General features: G+C 35.3%; 1 protein-coding gene across 1 annotated transcript; it reads left to right on the top strand.

The window, feature by feature from the left end:
• The first annotated feature begins 9,556 nt into the window (after positions 1-9,556).
• Positions 9,557-12,717, top strand: LOC131627717 (uncharacterized). Its single transcript, XM_058898575.1, has 6 exons — positions 9,557-9,760; positions 9,854-9,978; positions 10,064-10,160; positions 10,293-10,402; positions 11,191-11,265; positions 12,306-12,717. Exons 1-6 carry the CDS (start codon positions 9,691-9,693, stop codon positions 12,354-12,356), a joined length of 528 nt encoding a protein of 175 aa, XP_058754558.1. The 5' UTR covers positions 9,557-9,690; the 3' UTR covers positions 12,357-12,717.
• The last annotated feature ends 2,847 nt before the right edge of the window (positions 12,718-15,564 follow it).

A 15,564-nucleotide genomic window follows, 5' to 3' on the forward strand; every position in this document is an offset into this window, starting at 1 on the left:
ACAACCGGAGCTGCAACAACAGACGGAGGAGAGGTAACCGGGGCCGGAGCATATGACGGAGGAGGTGGATGTCCGGAGGAAGAAGGATTGGATGTACGTCCACCGCGAGAGCCACGGCCACCACCACCACGGCCTGATCCTGCAGCATTGATGGATGATTGTTGAGAATGTGCAGGAGATGGTTGACTCCGGCGATTTTCGGGATGATTTCCTCCACCGCGGCGAGACATTGTGATGAAAGCAGTAACAAGAGATAGAAAACGTTAAAGCAAAGAAGAAGACTTAGGATCGAAAATGATTTGGGATATTTTGAAAGAAAAATGGGTGAGAAGCTTTTAAATAGGAAAGTGTTTTAGAAGTTAACCGTCTGAGAGTGGTGGGGAGAAGGAAAAGGGAACTTCGAAATTTCAAAAGGTTTTTTATTCTTTTAAATAGGGCGTGGCTGTGGAGCTTCCCAATTTTTGTTACGTAGGCTTTTAAGTAGGAAAGTGTTACCACATTTCTTAGAAGGTAACCGTCTTAGAAGGCTTACGTAGGCACATGTGTCCACATTTCTTACCTGATCAGGGGACGTCATTACAAAAAAATCAAACAAAGGGGTGCGCTGGGAAAGTCAAAGTTCTATGTTTATAATCCAGAAGATGGATAGTGTTCGCGGCGATGAAATCCAAGAATCTACATATTGAAATCAGAACAATCCAAAAACTAAGATGATAAATCCAATACAAAAACACTGTGCGATACAATCCGAAATCAGAACAAAACAAAACAAAACACGTCAAACAAAACAAAAACACGTTATTCTGCCCGACGAGCGTTACAAAATACACATCAAACAAAATAAAAACACGTTGTTCTTTCCGACGAGCGAACTCCTCCGAATGAAGATAATTATACCAATCCTCATCCCACTCAGTATCAGAACCATCAGCGTTGATCACGCCTGAAGACTGAGTCTGCACGTCCGAGCCATGGACCCCCAGGGGACGAGAAGCAGAACCAGTCAAAACCTTCTTCTTCTCCTTCACCTCCTTCACCTCCTTCACCTCCTTCTTTGAAGAACCCTTTCTTCCCTTAGCGCCACCCATTCCTGCGTAAAAATGAAGAAAGAAAGGTCCATGAGACCTCCTTTTATAAAAGAAGAAAGGGACACCAACTTCAAAGAAACAGGCACAATAAACAAAGGCGTTAAAAATAAAGTACTTGCAAATTAAAACGGACACTCCCTACCCTCTCTAGAAGACGTAGTCCTGCGTGCTGGTTGATTGTCTGACATGTTCCTGTAAACAATTGAAATCGATTAATATGCGAGAAAAAATAAAAAACAAAAAAATTTGAACTTCTGATACATTTCGGAAGTTCATTTCCGAAAACTGGGATGAAGGTGTTTTCGGAAATGAACTTCCGAAACACCCCTGCGATGGAGTTTTCTGCAACTTCCATGGCAGACCCCTAAACCAAACTTCAAACCAAATCAAAATGCTTCTAAACAACCTAAATACTACTAACAACCTAACCATATATCATTTATGCAATTAAAACCCTAAATAACATGCATTTGAATAATAGATCTAAAAATTTCAAAACTTACAAAGTGTTAGGATTGAGGGCTTTTGAATGTTGTTTAGCAGTGTGATTGGAGCCTTGATGCAGCTTTGGAATTCTGTTTGCACAAATTTTCGCCTTTGCCACTTTTTGTTTTGATTTAGGGTAAATGATTGGGGGAGGGGGAGTGTTTTGATAAATCTGCAGAAATCGCAGTATTTCGGAAGTGAACTTCCGAAATAATGTTTTCGGAAATGAACTTCCGAAATAAGTCAATTTTTTCAAAAAAAGACGCTTTCGGAAATGAACTTCCGAAGCAGGGGTATTTTGAAATTTTCGCTGGGGGTGACCCCCATAGGGAGGTGGCTAAAGAAATTTTCATTTGTTAATAATTAATTGTTAGTGTTGTACTAGTATTTGTTGTCATTCAAATGTGAACTAAAAATGGTATATTTTTTAAAAGTGAAAATTAAACACTTTATAAATAATCTTTTATATATATATATATATATATATATATATATATATATATAAAGTTTTTGGCTAATATCAAACCAGGTTTTCAATTTCTTTAACTATTCATTCAATTCAATTAGTTCAAACTAGTTGAACTACTTTTTTTTTCACTAAAAAGGAAGTCATTAATCTTCGTTAAATAACATGTTGTAAAAATAAGGCGAGTTTTCTTTGACTATTTATAAATTGGAACAATTTATTATTTGTTCTGCTATGAGGACTAGAGATAAATGATAAAGTGATGAAGTGGAGCTCAAACATGTTGGATCAGATTTATGGTTCAAAGGATCGAACCTCTGGTGCAAGAAAGAGGTGAATATGCATGATTAACACTCTAACGTCTAAGTTAAAGGCGGGATGAAAAGTAGTTTGAAAGTGAGAATGAATTGAATATCTAAAATGGTGTGATCTGGTCTTTATAGAATACGGGCGATCAAAACTGTTCATATTTGATTTGACGTATTGTGCGAGTTGTCCTTCGATTAGATCCAATAGTGAGAGATGTGATGGAGGGCATGAACGTATGTCTTTGATAGGGATGCGTGACCACTTGTTCTGTGAGCATTCTTCATTAACACATGTTATTGAGCCTTCTTTGTGGGCCTTGCAAGCGGCCCATAACAGGTGCCTACAAGCCCTTGTTCCTACGTCGTAGAATGAGGGTTTTGTCTGGTTCGTCTTTATTTCAACCTCTAGTAGAAGAAATGGAAAAGTTTTGATGAGACGTTGATGTCTTTTGGGAAGAAGTGCATTAAATGTCTCTCTCATGCTTAGCAACACTTCGTAGGCACATTTCAACATGTGTCCCTACTTTTGACAGTAACAATTCCTTTTAATACTAGGGAATTTGAGTGTTTTTAAACACAGCGTGATGAGATCTCGACCGTTGGTGATGTAGTTCACGCTTTCTAATGTTGCATAATGCACAATTCATGTTCCTTTGGGGATATATATAAGGAGTTCTATGGTTATATACTAGTCAAAAAGTACATGAGTGTATGTTCCTCCTGGAAGGGCAGTGAGACTTAGAGGCCTTGGTAGGTTTATAATTATGTATGATGGTCAGGTTTTGCCCATGGAGGCGAGAAACCCTATAAAGTGATGTTTTACAATGGTTTTAGGAGTCCTGCTCACATGAGGTAAGAGACTTTGCAGACAAACAATGTGTTTAGGTGTAAGTGTATATGGGATGTGATCAATATAAGTTGTGATCTCCTTTCCTCCTCTGGAAGGAGGAGTATTTATAGAGGCTTTTTGGCCCTAGGATTTAGGTAACCCTGAATGGAGACAACTTTTCCCTCTTGATCAGGGGAAGTTAGTTTACCACCTAACCTTTCAGGAGTAATGTTGGACTTCCTTCCCTTTGAATAACGGCTATACGCACGTCATTATAATACTAAGTAGTCCCTCAAGAACGAGGGTTTTGGTAAGAACAATGTTTTTAAAAACACTTTTTCATTTGCAGTGCGCCCATCGCCCTATCATAAAGTCTCATATCAACTGTGTAGCAAGATGAGATTCCCTCAACTAGGGGCGAGGCCCTCAGTTGAAGGTGACTGCTTGCTAGAGGACGAGTCCCTCAGATTGAGGCGAGTGTTTTCTAGAGGGAGATTCCCTCAGCTTGAGGAAAGTTCCCTAGCTGAATGTGACTATGTATTTGAGCCCTTGGGGATGAGTCAGCTTCCAGATGTCTCATGGTTAACTAAAAAATGTCAGTTGGGAATGTCCATCAATCATTTAGTAGGTCACACTTACTTTCATTTAATGTAAGTAATGATGCCCTATTTTTTGAGATCCTAAATGTTAGGGCACGTGTCAGAAACATTCTAAGTTTTTTCAAAGAAACCACGAGAGAGTCTAGAGGATCCTTTATGACTTCCACTATAAATTATTTTCTCTTTTATTTTGTTTCGATCGTTATCTATTCTTGCAAAGTTGAATGAACTATTCACCATCTTCATCTCTTTGTTCGCAACTTTCTTCTAGGTAGGAGTTCTTATTTTCCTTTACTTTCTATAATGAGTAGGTTTTACACAAATATATTCGAGACAGGGTTTTATGCTAAGTGTAGAGCTTTAGGTTAGTGACCCCCTTTTTGACGATTACGACGGTGGTGGTGATTTCTTTTTTTTTCCTACTGGTTTCTCAAAAACAAAAGGGATAGTTTCTACCCCCTTCGTCGTGTCTAAGGATGTTGGCTATTTTGGATGTAGTTAGACTTTTTAAGAACACGTCCTCCTTTTCTGATCGGGAGTGGAGGTTTCTTCTTCAAGGGATGAAGAACAAGTCATTCTCGAGATTTTCTTGTCATCGAAGAGGGTGACCACGCATATCTCTTCCGAACCTACGTCCCTATACTTCTACTTCTACCTCCATTTCATCAAATATATGGGAGTCATTTTCCCTCATTCCCTCTTTTCTATGGAGATCTTAAGAGTTCTTAATATTGCTCTCTCTCAGTTGTTCTCTAATAGTTGAGGTTACATAAAGGCTTTCGAGATGATTTGTGAAGACCTATTCATTACACCGACCATAGAAGATTTTCCTTCTACTGCCGGAAAGGACACATACCAGCGCCCTCTATGGGTTAGGCTCCCTAAATATGTATTTATAGAGTGACTTCGGCTTCGACACCCTCTAGTTCAAGAGTTCCCATCTCCATTCTTCCAAGGAGTACCCTACTAATTACTAGGCCCTTAGTTCCAAGCCAACCTCGACCATTATGAACATGAAGGATAATATTTTACCGAGGGTGCTCTTGTTATAGGGTGTCGAGCAGGAAAAGTGAGACACAACTATAAAAGAGTTAGAGGAGAAGCTCCAGAAGCAGATGGATGCTTACAATGAGAGCCAAAGGTTGTTGCAGTCCCTCCAGCAAGATAAGGAAAAGTGGGAGAAGAAGATGGCAAATGTAAAAGCCAAGGCCAAAGAAATCTCGACTGAGAAGTAATCTCTGCAAGAATCCTTGGATGCTGCTATCCTTCTTCAAATGTATTTGGAAAAGGAGGTGTCGTAGCTCACTGACAAGGCAATGTCTACTTCTGGCATCTATTTTGAGCGAACAAGGATTAGGTCCTCTTCCTCTACCCTGATCTGGATTTGAGCTCCCCTAGACTTTATCAAAGTCGTTCGCAGTGGAGAATTGGTGGATGAGGAGGCAATGGCGTCTATAGAGCATGGGAACCTCGCCTCTCTCAAGCTTGCTTAGGGAGAGGGTTACATGAAGGAGGGCGGTGAGTTTGGAGATCCTCATCTAGATAATTTTATTGAGGAGATGCCTCAAGAGGAAGAATGATGGTTTGTTTTTTCGGCTCCTAGCGACTTTATATTTCTTTTCCTTTTTTGGGGGGATTTTTGTTTCACTTCTTCGCCTCTCGAAGGCTTTTATGATTGTTATGAACAGTGGTGCCCCTTAAGGGCGCCTTTTATGTTAACTACTTTTATTATCTTATGACTATCTTTGTGGTGTTATCCTTTTAACGTTTCACTGAGGGCGTCTGTTATTATTTCCCTTTTTGCAATAATTTGATCGTTTGCGAGGGGATTTGACAAGGATCATGTTTTAGGAATATGACGTTTGTGGTTGTCTCTACAAACAACAAGAATTCTACTAGGGGATTCAGCGAAATGATCGCCTCTATGGGAGGAAAGGATCCCACTTGAGGATCAAGTGATTTGATCGCCTTTATGGGCGTCAAGGATCCCACTTGAGGATCCAGCGATAATGATCGCCTCAACAGGAGGCAAGAATCCCACTTGAGTATCCAACGATTTTGATAGCCTCTTTGGGCGGAAATGATCCGACTTGAGGATCCAGCGATTTTGATTTCATTCATGGGTGGCAAGGATCTCACTCGAGGATATAACGATTTTGATCGCCTCTATGGGCGGTAAGGATATCACTTAAGGGTCCAAAAATTTTGATTGCCTTAATGGGCATCAAGGATCACAATTGAGGATCCAACGAAATGATCACTTCTATGGGCGGAAAGGATCCCACTTAAGGATCCATCAAAATGATTGTCTTTATGGGTGGCAGGGATCCAACTTGAGGATCCAATAATTTTGATCGCCTCTATAGGCACAAGGATCCCACTTAAGGATCCAACGATTTTGATCATCCCTTTAGGAGATCTTCTCTTAAGCTTTTAGGTTTTCTACAAAGATAGGAATAACCAACAGATATGGATTCTAAAATAATAAAAGTGAGGTGCCTCATTAAAAATCCCCGCTCTATGAAAAACGTAGAGGGAAAAGAGTGCACCCCATGAAATAAATTATCTTTACAATCGGCAGAGATGTAATACTCACCTATAAAATTATCTACAAAGTAATCATACAGTAGTAAAAGATAAACATTTCTCCTGGCAATGTTATTCAATAGTTATCCCCTTGGTCATCCTGCCTGGAGTGCGAATCCTATTTAACTTGAGGCTTTTTGTATAACACTTCTTGGAGATCTCTCGATCTCCTAGTATAAATCCTACTCGCTCATTGGGGAATGAGTACTTCATGCATAAATTCAAATTAGATAAGGCGACGCTCAATTGATTAAAAGTTGGTCGCCACATAGTCATATGTAGAAATAAGAGGTATCAATAAACAATTACTTGACCTTTATTTCTTTGGCCTAATCCTACTCCCCAAAAGTGATTCTCAAGGTAATATATTCCTTTATATGGACCCGTTCTCCATAGAACCCAACCAACAATCCTTTTAAAGGCTTCAAGTCTTTAGGGTCAATGCGAAGTCTTTCAAACACCTCCCAATATAGTATGTCTGCGGAACTCCCTTAGTCAACGAGAAATATTTTAATTTCGCACTCTTCGCACTTAATGGTAATAACCATGTGATCATCATTATGAAGGTGGATGCCAACTACATCTTTCTCTAAGAAGGCGATCGTGGTTTCTAGTGTTTGACGCTTTCCTTCGATCTGTACTTCAAGGAGGTTTTCTACACTCAAAATCTGGCGAGCATACCATATTTTTATGGAACTGGTTTTCCCGCCCCAAGAGAATCTTCCTGTTATGGTGTTGAGCGTGTGGCGTACAACTTTACTACCTTCGCCCTGGGGCGCATCTTTATCTTTCTGGGCCTAGGACTTCTAGCACTGTGTCACTCTCGCGAGTGAGACTAGTCTGATGAATGAGAGGAGTCACCCTTCACATATTTCTTGAGGTGTCCCTCCTGTATAAGTCTCTCGATTTATTTTGTTAGCTGGTAAAAATCTTCAGCGTGGTTCCCCCTGACTCTATGGAACTTGGACCATTATCATGGTTCAAAACTCATCACGGCCGCCTTATGAGTAGGCGATGTAGGGATGTTGGGCAGGTGGAGGACCTGGAGCCAGATCAGTTCATGACGAGTATTCAAGGTTTTCCAAAATTCTAAGAATACACTCTTTGGAATTTACCCTTGCCTCTAAAAAATTAGTCCTAGGATTTTCAAAACATTCTTCCCATCTTCAACTCTATATTTCTGAAGGTTGTGAAGACAAAAATTATAAATATATTTATAACTATTGAAACCCAACAAATTCATAAGAAGCTCAAAATATAACTCATTAACAAACGGATCTTCAAATCAAAACAAGGATATCAATACACGCGAATTGAGAAAATTAGATCTTTTTAAGATCTTTCATATCTATCTGTCACAATTATTATTACAAAGAGTATGCTATCTTTTTCTTAGCAGTTTAAAATCAATATACATTACCAATCGTTAGTTGGTCCAATGGTGATTGACGCTGGACTTGATAAGGACGACCACGGTTCGATCCCTTGCAACTGTGATTAGGAGGGGACTGGACCCACTTGATGCCAGAATTGACCCGCAAACCGAACTATACCGGTGGTAATAAAAAAAAATCAATATACATTTTTTAAAAAAATATTTATTTTCCAAAAATAAACTCAACTTTACATTCTCCTTCTCATATTTGTTAAAGTGTTTTAAAGAACATTTCCATAAAAAACAAAGAATTTTTAATAGAGTTAACACTTGTATGCTTGAGCCAAATGGCAAGTCTTACATTCCTATGGTTGTAAAAAGATAATTAGCAATTTTTCATCTCTCACATCTTGTCAATATTTTAGTCTTACATTTTTTAAATTATTAAAGTTTTAACCAATTTAGTAATAATCACTATGATTATAAAATATATGGAAAATATTAACGAGTGTTCCAGAGGACACTTGTTAAGAGTTTTAAAAGGTAAGCAATATTTGTATTTAATGTTTTATAAATGAAAATATCTGACTTTTTAAAAAAATAACAAAGTTTATTTTATTAAAATTACTTGTATTAAAAGCATTGGAAATTGAAATAAATATTTTATTTAAAGAATATTTTTTTTATATAGAATGTTTAAAGAGTCCGCACTCGTTAGCATGACCCAAAATATGTTATAATGTAAAAAAAAAATCACAATAAATTGTATGTGTAAATTTAGAAGCAACTATTAGGGTCTGTTTGGTTCAAACGAGGAGGAGGGGAGGGGAGGGGAGGGGAGGGATTTTAATGGAGGGAAGGGAAGGGGAGGGAAGGGGAGAGATTTTTATTAATTATATGTATGTTTGGTTCAAACGAGGGGAGGGGAGGGGGGAAGGGATTTTAGTTAAAAATGTGTTTGGTTCACGAGGGAAGGGGAGGAGTTTTATTAATAATTGACATTTTTATCCTTATAATTTTATATAACTGATATGATATTCAAATGTGAAAATTTTATAAATAATTTTTTGAAAATAATATTTGTAATATTGAGTGATTAAAAATTTATAACTTAACACATAACGTTAAAAAAATTGAATACACTTGATAAATAGTATAACTTTTGACGCAAAATTATAAATCCGTTGATAATAACTTTTGAATACATAAAATAACTTAATGTTATATATATATATATATATATATATATATATATATATATATATAAAATAAATGAATGGTTTAAAATTTTATATTAAAAATATATATAATAAAATATATAATAAAATTAGAAAAAAATTAATATAAATAAATATAAAAATAAAAATAATAATAAAAAATAAAAAATTGTAGTGATTATAATTTTTATACTAAATAAAAATAATAATTTAAAAGTAAAGAATAATTATAATAAATCGATATAAGCAATAGAGAAAGAAAAAAAAAGCAGACGAAAAAAAGTAATAATTTTGAATTAATAAAATAAAATTGAGGGTATTTTAGTAAATATATTAATTTATTAAATATTAATAACCACATTCCCTCCCCTCCCCTCTGAATCCCTCCCATTCGGGGGACGCAAAAAGTGTGATATGGAGGGATTTTGCTCCCCTCCCCTTCTCTCCTCTCCTCTCCTAATAATTGAACCAAACACATTTTTTTATAAATATTCCCTCCCCTCCCCTCCCCTCGAATCAATAAAACTAATAATTAATAAAAACTAATAATTATAATTGATAATTTTTACTAGATTAAATCCGTTTTTAATGAGAATTGGTGTAACGTGAGCCCATTGGGCCGAAAACGGAGGCAGTAATTGACGTGGGCTCAGAAAGTAGTTGGCCGCAGTTCATCGAGATCTCCGTCTCCGAGAGGTTGTAGCTACGGTTGCAGAGTTCATCTTCGTCGGTAACAATGGGCAACACATCCTCCATGCTCACTCAGTACGACATTGAAGAAGTCCAGCAACACTGCAATCACGCATGTAAATATCATCATCATCATCATCATCATCACTCTTTCCATTCAATTCTCACCATTTCAATTTCCCTAACAACTTTTCAATTTCTCCTTGTAGTTACGCAGCAAGAGATCGTTTCTCTATACGAGCGTTTTTGCCAACTCGATCGCAACAATTGCGGTTTCATCCCCTCCGATGAATTCCTCTCCATTCCCGAATTCGCCGTCAATCCTCTCTCTCAGGTTCGGACTTCGTATCAATCTTTCTCTAACTGGAATTGAATTTAAAATGCGAAATGCAAATGAATTGTTGAACTTGAATTAACAGAGTTTGTTGAGAATGCTGGATGGATTTAACTTCAAGGAATTTATAGCTTTTTTGTCTGCGTTCAGTCCTCGCGCCACTCTCCAAAACAAAATTGAATGTATGTATGTGTTAATTGATCTTGATCTTAACAATATATAAATTCGTTGAATGAATGAAAGATTTGATGATAGGTTGATTATTTTATTGGATTGGATTGGATTGAATGAATTGTGGTGTGTTTGTTGTGTAGTTATTTTCAAGGTTTATGATACGGATTGCAATGGAAAAGTTAGCTTTGATGATATATTGACAGTTTTGAGGGATTTGACTGGACAATATATGTCTGAAGATCAGAGAAAGGTTACCATGATTACAACTCTCTAATGTTTTTTCTGCTATGCAATTTTGTTTTTCTTCTATGCTTTCTTTGTATGGTAGAAAAGCTATAAGAGAAGTTACTATAAGAGAACTTATTGAGAAAGATCTCGAGATTAACAATTTGGATAGAAGCATGGTCCTGGATAGAAAATTATGGCTGGAGTTGATCTATGTAGCCGACTTCATTTAGTAGGATAAGGCTTGGTTGTTGTTGTTGTTGTTGTTGTTGTTGTTGTTGTTGTTGTTGTTGTTGTTGTGCTTTCTTTGTATGAATTGGCCTTTCACTGTTTCCTTCCGGGTTATCTAAGAAAGAATACTCACTTTCTATTTCGGGTTCATTTGAAACCGATTTTGGAATTTGATGTTTCAAGGGAATGACAATCAGATTAATAAGATAAGGCAATGAGTGTATGGACCAATTTATGGAATAAGTCCAGAGAAGCTGGAAAACTACACAACAGACAGTGTTTAAACTCAGTCGATGAGATAACACTTTCTTAGAAAAGTTTTACTTATTCCATTTTTTCCGTTTCACCCCTTTAAAATATAAATCGTTTTGTGTGTATTACTGGAGAATGAATCATTTATCCTTCTTTTAGATGAATGCATCAAGCATATAATGTATTTATATGAAGTGTGTTATCAATGGGTAAATGTAATTGAAAATTGGTTAATGAGGCTGAGAATGGAGACTTTATTGGAGGATATCAAACTTTATTTGGTCTGCTTTTAACAACCTCTGATGTATTCTGCTTCCTTTGTTAATACAGGAAGTTCTGGCACAGGTCCTTGAGGAAGCTGGCTATACAAAGGGTTCATTCTTAGTCTTGTCTGACTTCATGAAGGTACTGAAAAAACTAATATCTAGCAATCTAGCATCACTGAATACTTAAGTTTCATTTCGGTAAACATGTTATTATACTAATGGTAGGTTAGCAATAATGCATAGAGTCTTTTTGTTGTTTCTCACTATTATCATGAATCTTAACTATTTACTTCAAAGACATGGAAAGCTTTTGTTAGAATAATTACCTAAAACCCTTAATGCAAGTTAGGACTTAAACAGTTTTCTATATGTTTTCACACATAATAACTTGGAGTGACATTCACTGACAATCCTCGAGGATTGAAATTGTCCAGCTATGCTTTAACTAAATTGATCTAGCCTTTTATTCAAATAAAAGTCTAAGCTTGACTCGAACATATATAGGCTTATTTCCCAGGCTTGAATGTTACAAGAGTATAACATGAGTCTGAAAGCCTACTGGAATTTTGCAACAAGTCTTTCAAACATGTTATAATGCTTACATAATTGGCTTGAGCATTTATAAAGGTTAACGGGTCAAAGCCTTTAAACAGACCTAGTATTAAAGCTGTAGATATTACAGTATAAATAAAAAATTATGTTGATGAAAATATTACATTAATTATATTCATATAAATAAATCAGCTTGTTTGACTTAAAAGAAAAGCATTTCAGATCGTTTGAAGTCTCACTTTTGACAAACAATTTACCCGAAGTTTACTGCCAATAAGTTAAACCAACTTCAATATCTTCAGTTGAAACACAGGTTCTAATTAGATTTAGCATTATACAAACTTTATGGTTATCTTTGTCAATGAGCATTGCATTTTTCAAGCTTCCTACTGGTTGAGGGTGATACAACCGAGTCCATGCTCGTGGTTGTTTTAGGGTCATACATTTTCATCTATGTAGCACCGACACCTCTGAAAAAAAGCATGTCCGTGTCCGTGTCCATGTCGGACACCTGCTCCGGCACTCGTGATTACGTTTAATTTATTCATTTTTTCAAATTATCAGCGGTGTCAACTGTGCCATATTTCATTTGAAAAAAAATGCTTGACCATCCCTTTTTACTGATAGATTCTTGGCAATTCGGATTTGAAGATGGAAGCTGAGGTTCCTGTGGATTAGCATGAGAATAGCAATTTCCCTAGAGTATAATTTACCCACAAAAGAATCTCAGTCATGCCTTTAGATTTGATGGAGGAGACTCTTGATTCTGATAATCTTTTCTGCCTCATAGTGAATGATAGTGTATTTGTTGATTGCAAAACAAAAACTTGGGTGATAAAGTTTTAAGCAGTTGCGTTCAGCGCTATGTATTTCTATTTAGAAATAATGTTTGAAGTAAATATGAGATTTTTCTTAATGTTAAAAACAATTGATAATAAGTAATATCAATTGTTTTTAAATAAATCAATTGAATGATGAACATATCTGCATAATAAACATTATATAAATAGAATATCAATTGTTAATGAATTTATCATAAGTTTTTCTTTTACTTCATGTACCAGAATAATTTTACAAGGCTCTAATAAGGAATAATCTAGGAAGAAGGAAAACTCAAACACAATGAGTTGAGCGATTATACAGATAAGGAAGAAGGAAAAGTCAAACACACTGGGTTGAGCAATTATTAGATAAGGCCTTAGATCGCCCAAGATTTTGTTCCATGACCTTAGGCAATGGACAATACCCGTCCGACATGGGCAACTAGCCGCCTAGTTGGGTTTGGGCCATCCAAATTAGCTCCATTCACGCCGTGAATGTGACTAGTGACATGTCACGAATACACTGACTTAGGGTTAGTCAAATAGAGAAAATCAATCTCTCCATGATTTCAGGAGACCAAGTCCTTTAACGACCACATTTCATGGTCGTGAAGTTAAGGTAAGCCTTTCTGGCTCTCTAGCGCAAGTCTAAGGAGCTTCTACAAATACCTAATTTCTAAAATGAGAGAGGGGTCTTTAACTTTTCCTAAAAATTATACACAGTTTCTCACCACTCTGCGTGAGCTACTCTCACGTATCACCTAAAATACAAAACATCCTAACAGTAGTCCTACACTACAAGATGTTGTCCACTATTATACTTTTTAACAAATATAATTGATGCCCACCATAAGGCCGGATAAAACAGACCCATACTTTAAGTGCAATCCACCATCATCAATGGCGACAATGATGAATAAATAGAACCCTGATGATGATATCATCAACATGAAAAGAAGCAACCCTAACTCAAGACTAGATGTTCTATAAATATTCTCTGACGAGTTAGAGAGACCTTTATCTCTTTTCTCCAACACGACTTCTTCATCTTGCTTTCGATCATAAGAGCCAACTTATGGTATGTTTTCTATCATGATTTTTCTGATTTCACTAGCTCATCTGATATTTAGTGATTGCTAAAGAAATTGCTTCTAAAATCAGAATATTTTTGTAAATAAATCGAACAATGGATACAATATCTTATTCATATACTTTGGGATTTGGGAAAATAATATTGATAGATGATGATGCTGTTGGTGTAGTCAACAATAAGAAAACATATAACAAAAAAATATAAACGCGATATAAAAGTTTGACACCAAAACGGATGAAAGTGAAATGCGTGCTTAATATCAAAACTAAGGCTTTCAATTTTCAAAGGTAGAATATTCAGTGGTGTCTGCCGAGAACGCAAACAAATTATATTTTAGACTTTTTCAAGAGAATAAAATAACATTGAATTCGAGTAAACATTCCAATTAGGTGTTTCTCAAGGTGGACCCAAAATTTTAAATTTGCAGGGTTTAGTGCACTTTTCATTCAACTAAATTATTAATTATAGTTTACATTTAGAAAATGATTAAGATTGATGAAAAGTCTGTAAAATTTTAACTGTAAAAGAAAAAAAGATACACTTGAATTGTTTCATAAATAAAATAGCCTATTTATACCTGAAAATATATGATAGATGGTGGGTGAGTTAAGACTTTTCTTATTAAGAATGAGATTAAAAATAATAATTTAAATATATTATGCTCGGTTAGAACCTTGTGGGCAATGAAGATAGAACATAGAAGTTTGTTTTGTAAGTAAAGACTTTTCTTATTAATTGTACCTATTGGCAGAAATTTTTTAGGAACCCTACATATATTGTCGAAGAGCTTTAAACCTTTGCATAGTTAGAGAGAGCACGCTGAGATTAAGACATTGGGTTGATGGATCATGATCAGTCAGGGAATGACACATTCACACAGTCAAAGTGATATAGACCTCATGATCAAAATCTAATGGCACAGATTTAACATTCAAAAGCATATAAATCTTTATTATGAGAGATCAGTGATTAAGGGCCCGTTTGTTTTGGCTTTTTTTAAAAATGATTTTTATAGTGTTATCAAATTTTGCGAAAAAATTTTTTAAAAAGAAATTTTTTATAAAAGCTTCAAATGAAAAATCTGTTTGAATAGTTATTCTTAAAATGTGATTTTAGGTATTTCATCTATTTATGGAGAAAAAATTTGGATATCAAAATTTCAAAAAATCACTTAATTTTGAAGCTATTTCAAATAGATTTTCATAAAAATCATTTTTGAAATACAACTTTTTGAAAAAATTATGATTTTGACTAAGTTTTGGTCTACAATTATGTATGTTTATGTTATAGGATGTCAAATTAAGTGTTTCATTTTAAAAAAAACGAATATAAAAAACTTGTAATATTTTGAAAAACGGTTTTAGAAAATCTATTTTCAAAAATACAAAGAAAAAATCCATTTTTTTAAAGCTGAAACAAACTGGCCCTAAGATTACCCTGCAGTTGGTAATTGATTGCAGGGAATCCATTTACTGGTGGATATATTATGAGTATGTTCGGATGAGTTTATTTGAGATTATTCACTACTATAAATTTTGTGATACGGTTTGATTTTCATACATTATTTAAATTAATTTTATAAAATTTTTAAAATAGTTAATGAGAAAAACTTATTACATATATAAAATCAATTTAAATTTATTTTATCTTTTGTTATAAAAATAATTTTGTTATAAAAATAAGGGTTAAATAAGTTTTTAGTCCCTATAAATATGACAACTTTCAATTTTAGTCCCTGCAAAAATTTTTTTTAAACAATGGTCCTCGTAATATTTTCCGTCCCTATTTTTAGTCCCTCCCGTTAGATTTCACTAACGGAGGCTTACGTGACACGCCACGTATAATGTCACGTCAATTAAAGTTAATATTAATTAAAAGTAGATAGATTGCGGGGGTTTTAAACCCCCCTTTAAATAACTTTAAAAATAATAAATTTTCAAAAGCAATTAATCAAACAGTTGATAGGGAAATC

The sequence above is a fragment of the Vicia villosa genome, linkage group LG1 (assembly GCF_029867415.1).
Source record: "Vicia villosa cultivar HV-30 ecotype Madison, WI linkage group LG1, Vvil1.0, whole genome shotgun sequence".
NCBI lineage: Eukaryota > Viridiplantae > Streptophyta > Magnoliopsida > Fabales > Fabaceae > Vicia > Vicia villosa.